Source organism: Pygoscelis adeliae, unplaced genomic scaffold, assembly GCF_000699105.1.
Source record: "Pygoscelis adeliae isolate BGI_AS28 unplaced genomic scaffold, ASM69910v1 Scaffold245, whole genome shotgun sequence".
NCBI lineage: Eukaryota > Metazoa > Chordata > Aves > Sphenisciformes > Spheniscidae > Pygoscelis > Pygoscelis adeliae.
Window position 1 is genome coordinate 974,810 of NW_008824766.1, and position 14,035 is coordinate 988,844.

The 14,035-nt window shown below is 53.9% G+C and overlaps 1 protein-coding gene across 1 annotated transcript in view; it reads right to left on the minus strand.

Annotated features, from left to right (window-relative positions):
• The window catches only part of MASP1 (mannan-binding lectin serine peptidase 1 (C4/C2 activating component of Ra-reactive factor)), a 25,405-nt gene extending 11,401 nt beyond the window's left edge, over positions 1-14,004 (minus strand). Inside the window, exons 1-8 of the mRNA XM_009323585.1 lie at positions 13,784-14,004; positions 11,477-11,702; positions 3,134-3,311; positions 2,741-2,872; positions 2,044-2,240; positions 1,573-1,720; positions 948-1,066; positions 4-82 (exon numbers count right to left, since the gene is read on the minus strand). Coding sequence (XP_009321860.1) covers positions 4-82; positions 948-1,066; positions 1,573-1,720; positions 2,044-2,240; positions 2,741-2,872; positions 3,134-3,311; positions 11,477-11,702; positions 13,784-14,004 — 1,300 coding nt within the window. The remainder of the gene's footprint in view (positions 1-3; positions 83-947; positions 1,067-1,572; positions 1,721-2,043; positions 2,241-2,740; positions 2,873-3,133; positions 3,312-11,476; positions 11,703-13,783) is intronic.
• Positions 14,005-14,035: the final 31 nt, after the last annotated feature.

Consider the following 14,035-nt stretch of genomic DNA (forward strand, 5'->3'; position numbering starts at 1 on the left):
TACTTTTGCAGATAGGGATCTTGTTACTCCAGGTCCCGTCCTTTAGACACTCGATCTGGAAGGAGTCGCTTTCCAGGTTATCCTGTGCAGAAGATGCCAGCAAAAAACACCATCAATGTACAAGGCAAGGAAATTCCTCTCTCCATAAAAAGTCAATTTCTTGGTGATTTAGTCAAGATATATCCAGCCCCCCCTGCAAGAGGACTTTTCTAGCTAAAAATTGCAATAAAATCATAATGAAAAACTTGAGTTTTCTTGTTGCCAGCAACTCAGGGGCATGCTGAATGCAAAAGAACTGGAGGCATTTATTCCTGTTTTAGGTGCTGGGCTGGGTAAGGAGGCAGCACTGCATGAAGGATGAGCCTGGGAGGAGATCAGAGAAATACCCAGCTCCATGTCGGAAGTCAAAGCAGGCTACTGGTTTGGAGGGAAGACAGCCACCACGTGAGTCACCCACGCTCCCCATGGTTCTCAGCTGTTTCCTGGAGAGGGCCTGCCAAAATCCCGGCTCCCTTGACTCGCCAAAGCTGTCCCAAAGTCCCGGAGGACCTCCCAGTCTGTGGAGGCTGGCCTCTGCAGGGCTGCCCAGGAAGCTGAGCCAGCGCCCGCCGAGATGGGGGGCAGGCAGAGCCCTGGCAGCTCCCCTGGGGCTTTTGCTGACTTTTTCTCTGGCAGAGGTGCCAGATCTGGCATCCTGTGAGCTGGCCAGCTCCGGAGAGATGATGAGAGGGTGGCTCGGGAAAGTGCCATTTCCTCTCTTCCTCTGCATCTTTGGGAAGGAAAGACAGTTGGTGGCTCTCAGAGGAGGCTTTGTCCTTGCCCCTGGGAAGGGAGTAAGGATGGTGTGTGGGTTGCGTCCACTCTCCCAAACAGAGATGCAGCGGCTTTGGGAGGAAGGATCCCCCCTTTCCTACCCAGGTGCCCAGCTCCACACCACCATCCCATACCTTCAGTACTTTGTAGCCGGTGTTGCAGCTGATGACAACCTGGTCTTTGAAGGTGTACTTGGCTTGGGAAGGCTCAATTTTCCCATTGATAGGTGGTTGCACCAGTGGGCATGGGTTTCCTTTGAACAAAAAGCAAATGAAGCAAAAGACAACTCAGCTGAATAAATGGAGGAAATGGAGAGTCCCAGCTCTGCCATCCAGTCCCTGTAGCAGGATCTGAGCATCCCTGCCCTGCTCTTGCTATTAGCCTACACTAGCATGGCTCAGTCAGGCTCTTCTTGTAGAAGGAGTGGAGGCTCTAGGTCTTTCTCCCAGTCCTGGGCTGTCCCTGCCTTTGGGCATTACAAGGTTGGGAGCTAATAACGGTAGCTTGTGCAATTATCCTGCCCAAAACTGCTCTGCTTTGCAATGTGGTCTTGTTTCAGGGCCCAACTGGCATAGGGAAAAAAAGCACCCTTTGAAGGGAGGGCTCTGTGTTATTTTATTCCTCTCTTCTTGTAATTTCTGGAACAGACCCTTTCTGGAGACAGAACCATGGACCACCAAACTCATGATCTCCACCAGGGTTTATAAAGCCCTTCCCATTGCCCAAGCCCAGCAAATGGGGGAAAGCAGCAGGAGTTACCAATTGCTGTGTACGACAGCTTCCAGCCCCTGTTCTCTCCCGAGTTGTCACTGTGGAAGAGGATCTGCACACTGTTGGTTTGGGTTTCAATGCGTCCCGGGGACTTCTCTCCACAGAAAGGGCCAAACTCCCTATGACCAGCTTTGATCTGCCAAGGCAAAGAAGAGTGGGTGGCTTGAGGGGATCTTTGATCCCTGAGGATCATTTCACCCTGAGGCTGATGGATGGGGCTGCAGTGGTGTCAGTGGCGCTTAAGCACCATGTGTTGGGGGGGATGTGAACCGAAAGAGGGTCACTATTGGCTGAGAGGGTCAAAATCAGACGTGGTAAGAGACATGGGTTCAGCTGAGCACAGGGCTCCTGCTGGCTTCATCATCCCCGTTTAGATTGGGGCAATTTTGGTCCTATCACCAGGGCACCAGGGAAATGACAGGAGAGCAGGACAGGAGGAGTGTGCAGAGCCCAGCTCACCTTGATGTAGTCATAAGGACAGGTCACCTCGGGGTGGTCTTCCACGTCAAAGCTGTCCTCGAAGCTCAGGGTGATGAAGAAGCCCTCCTCCAGCTCGATACGGTACAGGCAGTCCGAGCTCTTGGGGTAGGGGCTGGGGAAGTCGGCGCTGGCGACCACCCCGCTCCTCTGGGTGTAGAGGTTGTCGCTGCACTCCACTGAAACACAGCCGTGGCTTGCTCAGCACCCTGCCAGCTGCATCCCAGCCCTGACCATGCTCAGGAGCCCTCCCAGTGGTGTGGGGTCTGCTGGGTGGGTCCATGGACCCCGAATATGGGTCCACGCAAGGAGAACCTCACACAGCCAACCTCCAAATATGCCTGTGGCATAGAGGTCCTGGGCTGAGAGCTAATCCCAGCTAATCCACATGATGCAGATTCAGAGCAGAGACTAAATCTTAATTTCTCTGACTTGAGGAGGTCTATAGGGCTCAGATGAGGTGCATAGCCCATGGAGAAACCACATCTCCTTCCCATGCAAGAGGACTGCAGGCCTTGGGCACTCCTCAGTCCCAGGCTATTGGTTTGTAGGGCAGGAGGCACCTCGTCCCTCCTGGCAGCAAGAGAGGGCAGTTTTGCCTGTGTTTCGTAGGTCTGTTGCCTGCTCAGGGACCCCTCTGTGTGACCATCCCCACGTCTGAGCTGTGCCTGGGTGGTACCTTTGCAGGTCCTGTTGTCGGAGTGGAGGATGTAGCCAAACCTGCAGGAGCAGTAGTACCCGCCGATGTAGTTGTGGCAGTAGTGGTCACATGCCAGCTCCTCATCACTTTTCTCCAGGCACTCGTCCACATCTAGGATGGAGATAACAAGGAAGGGAGGTCACCCTGCAGCCCTCCACGCATCACTCCTCGTGGGGACATTTGCCACAACACTGAGAAATTAGTTGTCCCAGGTGGTGGGTCACATGAGCACCCAGTGAGTCCCATATGGCCCAAGGGCTGCACACAAGGACTTCTCTTGCTAGGGTCCCCAAGGCTGGCCTGGGATGTGATCCTAGCAAATTTGTTATGCTACCCTAGCAAGCTGGTCCTGCAGGCTTAACTGCTGCTTACCCACGGCAGTGTAATGGGCGTCGAAGCCGGTGAAGCGTTCCTCGTTGGAGAAGTCGGACCTGAATGTGAGCCCCATGTAGGGCCCTGGGGACAGGATCGCTTGCTGGCCGGGAGCCTGCTCTGTGTCCGTCGTCTCCCTGCCACAGAAGGTTGCCAGCTCCTGGTCCTCAGCTTCAATCTGTTAACAAAAAGAACAGGTGAGGGCTCGGCAGTGCTTGCTGAGCACTTGGATAGTGCAGGAGTTTGACATGTCCCTGGGGTGCTCCCCAGTGCTGGTCACCTCTGAATTTTCTCTGCGTGGGGCTGTGAGTGTCTGTGAGCCTGGAGAGCCCGTGGTGCTCTCCTGGGGGAGGTCAGGCTGGGCTTGGAGTCATGTTCTGCATCTGAGAGCTCAGGTCTCTGCCTGTGCTTGCCCAGCCTGTCCCCTGCCAGGGCTCAGCAGTGTCTCCATGGGGCAGGCTGCCCGTCTGGCAGCCTTTGATGGCCACAGCCTAAAGATGCAGCTCTGCACCCCTGGGTGCCGCGTCCTGGTCAGCCCTGTGCTGCCTTGGCCCTAAAAATAAATTGCCATTACTGCAGTAAAGCAATTAAATGGTTTCCGCAAAATGAACACAGAGACTCAGGTCTGCCCGCTCCTGCCTGTGGACACCCTCTGAAGCAGATGCTGAGAAAGCAGGTAGCACCCAGGATGTAAGGAGGAGCTGGGGGGGGTGTAAGGGGAGGATGCAGGGAAGGAGCCTGGGTGGGAGGTGGGGTGAAGACAAGGGCAGGCGGCCGGAAGAAGGGGTGTGAAAATCAACCCCTGGCCGTGTCATTCCCACTCAGAGCTGTCAGTGCCTGAGATGCTCCCCCTCGCCTCCTCCCTCAGCCCAAATGCTGATCCGGGCAGCATCATCTGTGTGAGCTGTGAGCAGCTTCTGGGAGGGCACTGGGACCCCAGAGGAGCCCCTGCCCATTGGTTTTGCATCAGCTCAAAGCAGCAGCCATAATTTGGATGGTGTTTCTGTCCCCTGGGATGGTTGGACAAGCTCGGTCCTGTCCCTGCCACCCCGGGTCCCTCTCTGGTTCCAGACCTGCAGTACCGGGCACTGTTTGGACTTGGAGCCACACGCCCAGAGGGCTACAGGAGGGGACCAACAGGCCAACGGGCCCTGTTGTCATGTCAGCACGCTCACTAGTGCATCTGATGTGCATCCCTTTAAAGCATGCCCGTGCCTTCAAGTGCTGTAATACCTGCTGAAAACCCTCTGGTTTTCCCTGAAACCCCCTCCCTTCCTTTCTCCTCACTGTTTTCCCCAGGATCATTTCAGCATTGACCCCGTCTCCTTCTGCAAATCCCACCCCCAGCCCCTGTCTCGACCACAACCTCTCCCAGCTCGTTCCCAGCACCCTGCCTGCTTTCCCCCAGGAGATTTGAATATGAATAATCCCTTGGCTGAGGAATGCAATGAACACCACCATGCGCTGTTGAGGCTGTGACAAAGCGTACAGCCCCCCAGCCCGTGCCCAGGGAAAACAGCTGCCTGCTCAGGGACCCACGGGGTCCCGGAGGTGTTGCAATGCCATCCCTGGCTTGCATGGCCTTGGTGAGGTGAGACCCTCCTCCGGCTGCATCCCCATCTCCTGGAGACCCTCAGGATGTGCCGGCCAGGGAGGGTCTGGGACTGAAAGGGAAATTTCCCAGGGCTGAACAAGCAGGCGGAAACTCGCTCACACCAGGAAAAGCCAACGTGGAAATGGCAACTCAGCATGCCTTGACATTGCCTCCAGATATTTTCCATCCTCTCATACAAGCTGGAGCTGGCCAGAAAAGAGAGAGACTTTCCGATGATAAATTTTGAGAATTTGGAGAAAAAACACGCGCCCTGCATTGGGACAAAAACCCAATTGAATTTCTTTTTTTTTTTTTTTTTGTGAAACAGCGTTCTGAAAAAAAAAAGGAAAACAAGTAATTTGGGATCCATCTGGTTTCAATCCCTTTGAAATACACTGTGGTGCTTTAGAATCTCTTTTAAATCTGAAAGAAAGATTGTTTTGAAATGAAATAGTGTTTCAGACTGAAAAACAGGAGCACCATCACCAAAAGTGAAGGAAAATGGCATTTCGGCCCCGACACGCAGTCGTAGCTGTGCAAGTGCGCAGCACGCACACTTTTCTGTAGAAACTGCTTTTTCTGAAAGAAAGCTGTGGGAAAGAGGAAAGCTCCGTGCAGGGCTGGTGGCTGTCACCTCTGCAGGGACGCATGAGCCACCGTGTGAGCTCCCATCCCTCTCCTCCAGCCCCAGCTGGTGCAGGACCTGCAGCACAGCATCACCGAAGCATGGGAAAACCTCCCTGCTGCCCCGTGTCTTGGCCGGAGGATGCTCCCGCCATGGGGCCAGCCCCAACACTGCCCCCAGCATCTCTGGATACAGCCCCGGAGCGGCAGGATGAGGCCCGGGAGAGCCGTGCTCTCCTCGCCGAAGGTATCCATGGCCCCTTATCTGTGACGGGTCCCATGCCCCGAGCCATAGGGAGCAGAGACAGCCCTCCAGCAGTAAACTAAACAGAGAGGTCATCATCCCTGGTTAATATTTGCTGCTTCTGCTGAGGACTGTATACTTTTTCATAGATCATTTACATCCAGCGAGCAGGCTAGTAATTAAATCCTGGTTGTTTGTTTGGAGTTTCTCCCTCTCGGGTCACGATGTCGACGTTTTCACTAGAGAAGATGTGTCCCTGAGGGAAATATCAATTGCCGCAGAGAAATTCCCTATAAAAATACGCTGAAAGAATCCTCCTTTGAAAAATAAAATATAGTGACACTCTCGTGCCTTAAATTTACCCTTGCCACTGCCTCCTGCCGTCTTCCCTGTTTCTGCTTGCCTCCTCATTCCCTCGTTAAGATTTCTGCCCCTCTGGATGGAGGCAGATGGGGGACCCTCCCTGGCTGTGCCTCTGTCCCCCTGCATTTTGGTTTGGGCTGTGGCTAAGAGAAGTGGTGACCCAAGCCGTGTGGCCCCCCTCTGCCCCATACTGATTTCCCCCTTTGGGGCAGGAGGAGGGAGCTGGGGTGCCCCGGCTTGGCAGCAAAGAAATGCTGCCCCAGGGCATGGGCTGCTGGGGATGCCGGAGCAGCGATGCTCCAGAGATGCCTCCTGTAGCAGGCGGGTTAATGAAATGCCATGAACACCAAGGGGAATTTGGCCCGGACAGCCGCCACCCCCCCCCCCCTCCAGCCCTCCAGGAATGCACTAATTGGACTGACGAAGGCCAAACATACCACTTGTAATATATATAAATGTCTCATTAGGCAGAGAAATTGCAGTGCTGGGCTGAAGACACTGGGAACATGACATGGGGAGGAGACGCTCAGAGACAGGGAAGGGCATGAAACAGCACCTGCCGAGCCGCCTTGCAATTAGAGTGCGCGCAGGAAGGCGACACCCAGATGAACGCGGGTTTTTTGCAAAATGACTGCTGCTGCTGCTGCTGCTGACTGTCGGAAATGAGGCAGGGATGGGACAGCCCCAGCAGGAGCCTCCATCTCGGTCTCCTGGAGATCCTCTCCCCAACATGCATGCATGCTCTCCCTGATACACGTCAAGGGTCCTTTTGTGTGCAAACGTGCACCTGAATTTCCACAGGAACATACATGGCAGCTGTACTGTGGGGGAAAGGGGAAGATGGCTGGTTTCCCCTGCTGTGGACTTGGCTCGACGTCTGGAGACCATCCCCTCCTGTGGGTTGCTGCGCCCACATGCCTTATTTCTGGGCCAGGCCTGTTTCCTGTGGGGGCTGGGGGTGCAAGGAGAGCCCAGGCGGCATGCTGGGGTGCTGATGGAGCTGCTGGCTCGCTCCCATGCCTGATCCTCCTCCTTCCCCTGCACAGGGGGTGACTGTGGTCCCCAGTGGTGCAGGGGGTGTCCGGTGCCACCAGATTCCTCTGCGCAGATCCAGCGGGATGGGAAAGGCAAGCAGCAAAGCCCTGGGCCCTCCCCTCCTCCCAGCTGCCTCACGAGGATTTGAAGTACTCCTCTTGGGACCCCATGCCCCCGGGGCATGGATTACCCCCTGGCTGAGGCCGGCTGACAGCACCAAAAGAGGATGCTCTTCTCCTGACCCCCCAGTTCATGCCAAGCCCTGATTTGTGCTTCTTCCCCCTCCTTTGAGCAGAGAAAGGTGTAAACGTGTCCTGTGCACCCTTCTTGAAGCCTCAGGCTGGGCATGCACTGCCCTGAATGCAGCATCAAGCTCCTTCCCTGGCCCCGCACGGCCCCTGCCAGCGCCGCATCAAGCACCGAGGATGTCCCTGGGGACAATGCCACCAAGCACTTGGCACAGAGCAGCATGCAGCCCTGCCCCATGCGAATCGCCCGCAGCAGGGGATGGCACACTGTGAGCCCAGGATGCCGCGTGCAAAGCCAATCTGCTATGCATGCTATAGACTGTGCCAAACCTTGGGGGGACGGGGCTCCATCACATTGCAAATCTTTCATAATCACGCTCCCTGAGGACCGCTTCCCAGGGTGGTGGCACTAGCTGATGCTCTGCCTGCAGCCCTGCCTCCCCAGCGTGGCCCATATCCTTGTGTTCCACTCACCATCCCTTCACTGTGGCAGGCAAAAACTGCCTCCTGCGCTCAGTTGGGCCCCTGGCCACCCTCGAGCAAATTTATTTGCAGCCACTGGTTTTGCCTGAGATGCCTGGCCAGCTCCCGGCACCCACACATGGGGTTAGCAGGAGTCCTGCCCGGGTGACCACCCAATGGCACAGATCATCCCTGGGGACACAAGTGTGAATAGCAGCTGCAGAAAAGTGTCCCAAGTGCCATATGTGGGCCGAAGTCTGAACACAACATGAAGAGGTGCAACCAAAGGAGACTTGGGTTGTGTCAGGGGAGATGGGACCCACTGAACCCACAATGTGTCACAGACCCCTCTGCCCTCCTGCCCCCATGCACAGTTGGAGACACCCATCACAGACGGCCCCTGGGCTTGAAGGAGTGAAGGGAAAGCCCTGTGGCATGTGCTGAAACCTGCCGGGTCTCAAACATGTGCCATCCTGAATCAGGACTCAGTGGTAGGGATTGGGGTGAAGAGATGTGAGCCCACGAGGAGTGTGAGCCAGCAAGGACTTGCCGTGGGCTAACTGGGGGGAAATCCTCTCACCACAGGCCCCATCTTCACTTCAATCAAGGAGCTGGTCCCAAGCTGGCTGCCAAGCCCTCAGGGGCTGATTTCATTCCAGGGCTTGACTGAGCGATGTGCAAAACCTCATGGACAGGACCCCAGGCTCAGATCTTCCTAATAAGCTCGGGCATTCACTAGTGCAGAAGTCAGGATTTCATCTCCCATCTCTGACCCTCCACTGGGATTTCATCTCCCATCTCCCTGCCTTTGCCACAGTGCTCCTCAGTGACACTAGTCAAGCCGCTTCACCTGATTTCCCGGTCACGGCCATGGCTTTCGGGGTGCCCTGGGCCAGTGCTGGAGACTTGTGTGCAAAAGTGCTCAGTGCTGGGTGACCCCAGAAAGGAGCTGGGAAAGCCACAGAGAGACCACCCGCAAGTGAGGAACCCCCAAATCAGCTCCCTGGGGACAGTGATGAGCCAGGCAGAGCCTCCGGAGGAGCACAGCAGAGGGCAGGAGCCACAAGCCCAGCGCAGATGGCTGCTCCTTCGCCGTCCCCCTGGACCTGACAGGCGGCTGAGGGCGGCCATCCAAAACCTGGGGAGAGGCTGTCTCCGATGTGCCGGGGTCCGGAGCTTGGCTTCCCGAGGTAGCATGCGGCTGGTGTTTCCTACCTGCATGGGGCTTCTTTGGGTAGGTATTTTGGGGGTGGCTGTTCCTCCTGTTCCTCCTGGCTCACTTCCCTACTGAAGTACCACTCCCCCTCTCTGCCATCCCCGTTTGCACAAACAAGCATCCTGGCCTGCGAGCATTTCTTTAGAAGCCATGTTCTTTTTATATATATACACACACGCACGCATATATGTGTATATATATAAATAAACAGCTATTGTTTTAATTAGCCATTGTTTCAGAGCTCTGGAAACTGTTCCTTTCTGAAGACCACCCCGAAGGCAGAGATCTGCGTGGGTTTACAGCTCGGCTCGCCCGGATCTTGCCACTCAGAATGACTTTCTACACTGCTCGAGAGCTCAGGCACATGGGCAGCCAAGGAGGTAAGAAAAGCACAGGCCAGGGCAAGGCGGCTTTCTGCCTGTCCCGAGCTGGTCCCCCCCTTGCATCGGGGCTGTTCGGTCCCCATTTTGACCTCCTTCTTATGGCAGTCAAGTTGATGAAGACCCTGATGGAAAACCTGGTCAGACCCATGGTCAGAACAAACAAGGTGTTTCTTCACACACACACATAGGCATATAATCATATATTTAACCCGTGCAACTCTCTGCCACAGGATGCTGCAGAGATTAAAGTCACCCATGAGTTCAGAAAGCAATGGTACAAGTTCATGGAGGGGGAATCCACTGAGCGCCATTGAATGCAGAGGTACCACCTGTGGCTTTCTGAGCATCTTCACTGGGACTGGCAGAGTATTACAGAGAAGCACCTGTATGTGTTGGGTCTATAATTATATTCTATAGCCACGCACTGTCGGCCTCTGTCAAAGAGCGGGCTGACGCTGTTTTTATGTCTTGTGCTGATGCAGGCAGAGGCTGGACACACAGACCCAAGGAGGAAAATAGCCATGGAGTCATTTGCTCCACTCCTTAACATTTTCTAAGCTGGTGGTTTACCAGCATCAAGATTGCACCCCTACCCTGCAGAGTAGCCTATGGATCTCCCATAATCCATCCATTTTCAGCACTTTTCAAATGTAATTCTGTGGTGGAGGCTGCACAAGCTGAGTTACAGCCCCGAGCAAATTTATACAGCTGAGATCTAAATCCCTGTGAAAAATACCGCCTTCTTATGGAAATCCAGCGGCAGGGAGAGCTATGGTGCCAATTGGCACCACGGCCAAATAACAGGGAGCCTTATGAAAAAGGAAAAATGAGCAGGGGGTGAAGGGCGGGAGGAGGGGTAAAGCTTGGAATGGGGAAAGTTTCCAAGAAATCTGCTCCTTGAGCTTATTGGGTTTTTAAAGCAATGTATCTCTATATATGTCCCTGGCCCTTGTGCTTGGAGAAGATCCAGGAGAAGCAGAAAGAACTAATCAAACCTCAATGAGAGCTGTTAGTAGCAGAATGAGTGCCAGCACAAAGGGGAAATTAAAGCAGCGAACAACAGATCCTAGAGGAAAAAAAAACCACAAATGTTTGCTTTGTTTTCTTAGGGCAAGAATAAAATAATAATTTCAGTTAGCTGGCAACTAGCACCAGGGCTGAGTTCTGCAGTTCCAGACCTGGGTGCAACCTCCACCTGCCTCTCTGCAGAGGGGCAGGGTGAGGCTTGTGCCAGGCGATGGGGTAAGGCATGTTCAGCCAGGCAAACCTAGAAAGCACCTGCTTGCTACTGCTGGTCTGCTAGAAAGCACCAAACCTGACCAAGTTCAAAGATGGGGAGTACCCAGCTTGTCCTGGGTGCAAAGGAGAGCCCTGCTTGGAGAGACCTGTGGTGCAAGAGGCCAGGATGCTCTGTGGTACTGCAGTATGTGGCCCACAGCAGTTTCTGATGGGTTACTGCCCAGCAATGAAGCAGACTGAAATCTTTTGTGGTTTTGGCTATGACAGCTCCCTGGAAACCTCCATAGCTTGTTTGTGCTGCAGGTATTTGCCAGCAGCGGCCCCAAAATTTTATCTCAGCTGTGAAATGAGTTTGCATCGAGCCCAAGGGAGCCTTTGGGTCTGTGCCCTGTGGCTTGTGGGAGGCTCTGCTTGCAGACCCCAACTTGCAGCCTCAAGCTCAGGTCAAACCTTTCCCTTTGCTTCCCTGGGAGCTGGACAGGGTGTCCCAAAAGCATGCAAGCTGCAGCCAGGGATCCAGGCTGGCTGCAAGGTGCACCCATGGCCATGGCCTGGCAAAGGGTGCCCATCTCAGCAGTCCTCCTTGCACGTGGCTGGCATCAGAGTGGCACAAGCTGGGGGTTTAGCCACAGGGGTTTCATCAGCCCATAGGTGTGTAAATCCCATTGAGTCCAATGAGAATTAGGTGCCCAAATACTTTCAGAAATCTGGTCCTCTGTGGGTAAGCTCTGAATCTGGTGTCCCACTCACTGTTAGTCCAATAGCTGTTGTCAGCTTACCTGTGCTCTCCCCATTGTCCACTGGACTGACAACTCCTCTGCCCAATAAATGGTGAAAACAAGCTTGTTCCCAGCTTTTCTAGCACTACCCTCTCTCAGCTGGTGAAACAGGTCTGTTGTCTACCCCACCATCTGCCCCGTGATATCACAGCTCACCTTCACATAGTCGTATTCACAGAGGTAGGATGACTCCAAGTCAAAATGCATGAAGTACAGCTTGATTTTAAATCCATCGGGCACAGAGATGTTCCACGTCACTTCTGAGTCACTGGGATAGGAATCAGGGAAGTTGGGGGACTGGATCTCCCCAAACATGTCCATCAGCTCAATGGCATCCACTGCGCAGAGCAGCAAGGCACAAAAGGACCAGGTCAGGGGGTACCTGGAAAACACACATGAGGAGATGAAATGAAACTTTGGCAATGCCAAAACCTGTTGAGGGCTCAGCCTCTTTTCCCAAGTGGGTCGTGTAAGGTCACACACTCAAAACGGCTGGGAGAGGTGGTGCAGCACCGTGTCACCATGAGCAAACCCCCTATCAAGCCGTGGGGAGGTGGAGGTGAGGGTGGGAGCTGCATGTGGCTCCTAGGAGGGGAAAGCCCCTTTGAAAGGTGGGTGACGCCAACGCCATGTGCGATGCAGAGGCACCTCCACAGCTCCCAGCCAGCTCCGGGCACTGTCAGGAGCTCAATGTTTCTCACGCTTCTGGGAGCAGCAGCTGCTGGCAACACGTCCTTTAACTAATGGGGCTCTGATGGGCAAATCTTTATTTAATGGAAGAATAAACATAAGGATGCTTAATAAAATAATGACGCTTTCTAAATCGGTTTAATGAAAGCATCATGGCAATAACTGCTAAGTATCATTATTATTATTACTGCTTAGCCTCATCCTGCCAAATTGGGATCATTGACTCTCAATAAACAGCACACGTCTTTGCAGCTGGGCAAGGACGGACTGGGGCCCCAGCAGTATAACCCAGCATGTTACTCTCCACTATTTTCTGGTTTTCCCTCTTCTCTTCTCTTCTCTTCTCTTCTCTTCTCTTCTCTTCTCTTCTCCTCTTCTCTTCTCTTCTCTTCTCTTCTCTTCTCTTCTCTTCTCTTCTCTTCTCTTCTCTTCCTTCTTCCTTTCTTTTCCTTCCTTTCCCTTTCTTCTTTTTCTCTTCAATTCTTAGGGTACCACTCACCCCAGACGGAGAAGCACACAGATGTTGAGATCCTTAGAAGTCTTTTGTCATCAAACTCAGCTTTTAAAAAATCTCAGCGTAAAGAGTTTGTCCCAACTTGTTACCAACTTGTTTGTCCCAATGGAGGGCAGAAAGGACAGGTAAATCAGTGGCAGTCCATCTGACCTCACATCAGCCTTGAGCTCCATTTGAGCATGAAAGTGAGCATAAACCGAGTATTTCTCTGTGCAAGGGGAGAACACCGCCTGTGCTGGAGGTGCAAACACAAAAGCCTGTGCCATTGCATGGGACCCAGAAAGAGGAGCAGACCTCAGGCTCCTTACACCCAGTGGAGCACACAAAGGAAAAGAAACATGCAGGAAATTAGAGCCATTAGAGACGAAAATTTCCGCTTTCTAAAATAGGTTCTAAGGCCTGGCAAAGGCTTGTAGGTGTGTATTACAGGTGCTGGAACTACTCACATGTACACGTACACCCGGTTTCAAAATCAGGGCTTGATTTAGGTATGCTGGTGAGGAAATTGAAGCTATATATGTGGATTATTTTTAACCTGTCTGTGTTCTTTCAAAACCAGGGCAGTAGATTTCTGGGGCTCATTTGTGTAGTGCCATCACTTTTCCCAGCTCTTCATTACAAAGCAAAGTTAATGGGAGCTGAGAAATTTGGATTGATTTTTCTTTCAAGCAGAGTGAGGTTGAACATGCCTTTTTCTGACAACTTGTCTGAAACCACAAAAATATGTGAAGGGAAAATCTGTATCTCCTCTGGTCAGAGTACATGCACGGGGCTGGATGCTCAGCTGGTGTAAATGGGCATCACCTCCTCGGCTTGAACGGGCCGTTTGCCGGTGCAACTCTCTGCTTTCCCTTTAAACAGGGGAGGCAAAACAACATCAAACTTCTTTCCCATGCCAGGAAAGTCTTAACCTCACATAAAAGTGATAAACGACCGTGGCGTGCACAGAAACCTGAAGCCCATGCTGCACGTCCAGCCTCGCTCGCACCTTTCGCCCATGGACCATGGCAGAGCGGTACGCCCGGGCTGCGTGCCCGTCACCCGAGGCTCCCTTCGGCTCTGCCGGGATGCCGGCACGCAAGCCGGGCTGCAGCACGAAGCCGAGGCATGAGCAACGCCTCGTTCGCTCGCAGATGGGGAAACCGAAGCCACGGTCATCAGAGGGAAACGTTCCTCAGCGGGGTGGTCCCCCTGCCCGGCCGTGCCCCGAGACCACAGCGTGCGGGACCCCGGGGTCAGCCCGTCGCGGAGGCACTCACCTCATTTTGCTGCCGGGAGGGTTTGCCGGCGGGTTTGGCCCGGAGGTTTGCTGGTTGGTTTGGAGGGGACGGCTTTGCCTCCTTCCAAATGCTCCGCTGTCCGCCTTATCTCTGTCCGGAGATTTGTGAGCGTGTGCGCGCCTATGTGTGTGTGCGTCTGGAGTTGTCTGGCATTTTCCATGCAGGTCACGCCTTCCCCTGCCTGCAACCGTTCCCCACATCCCCACAGGCAGGCAGGCAGACCTGCCTGCA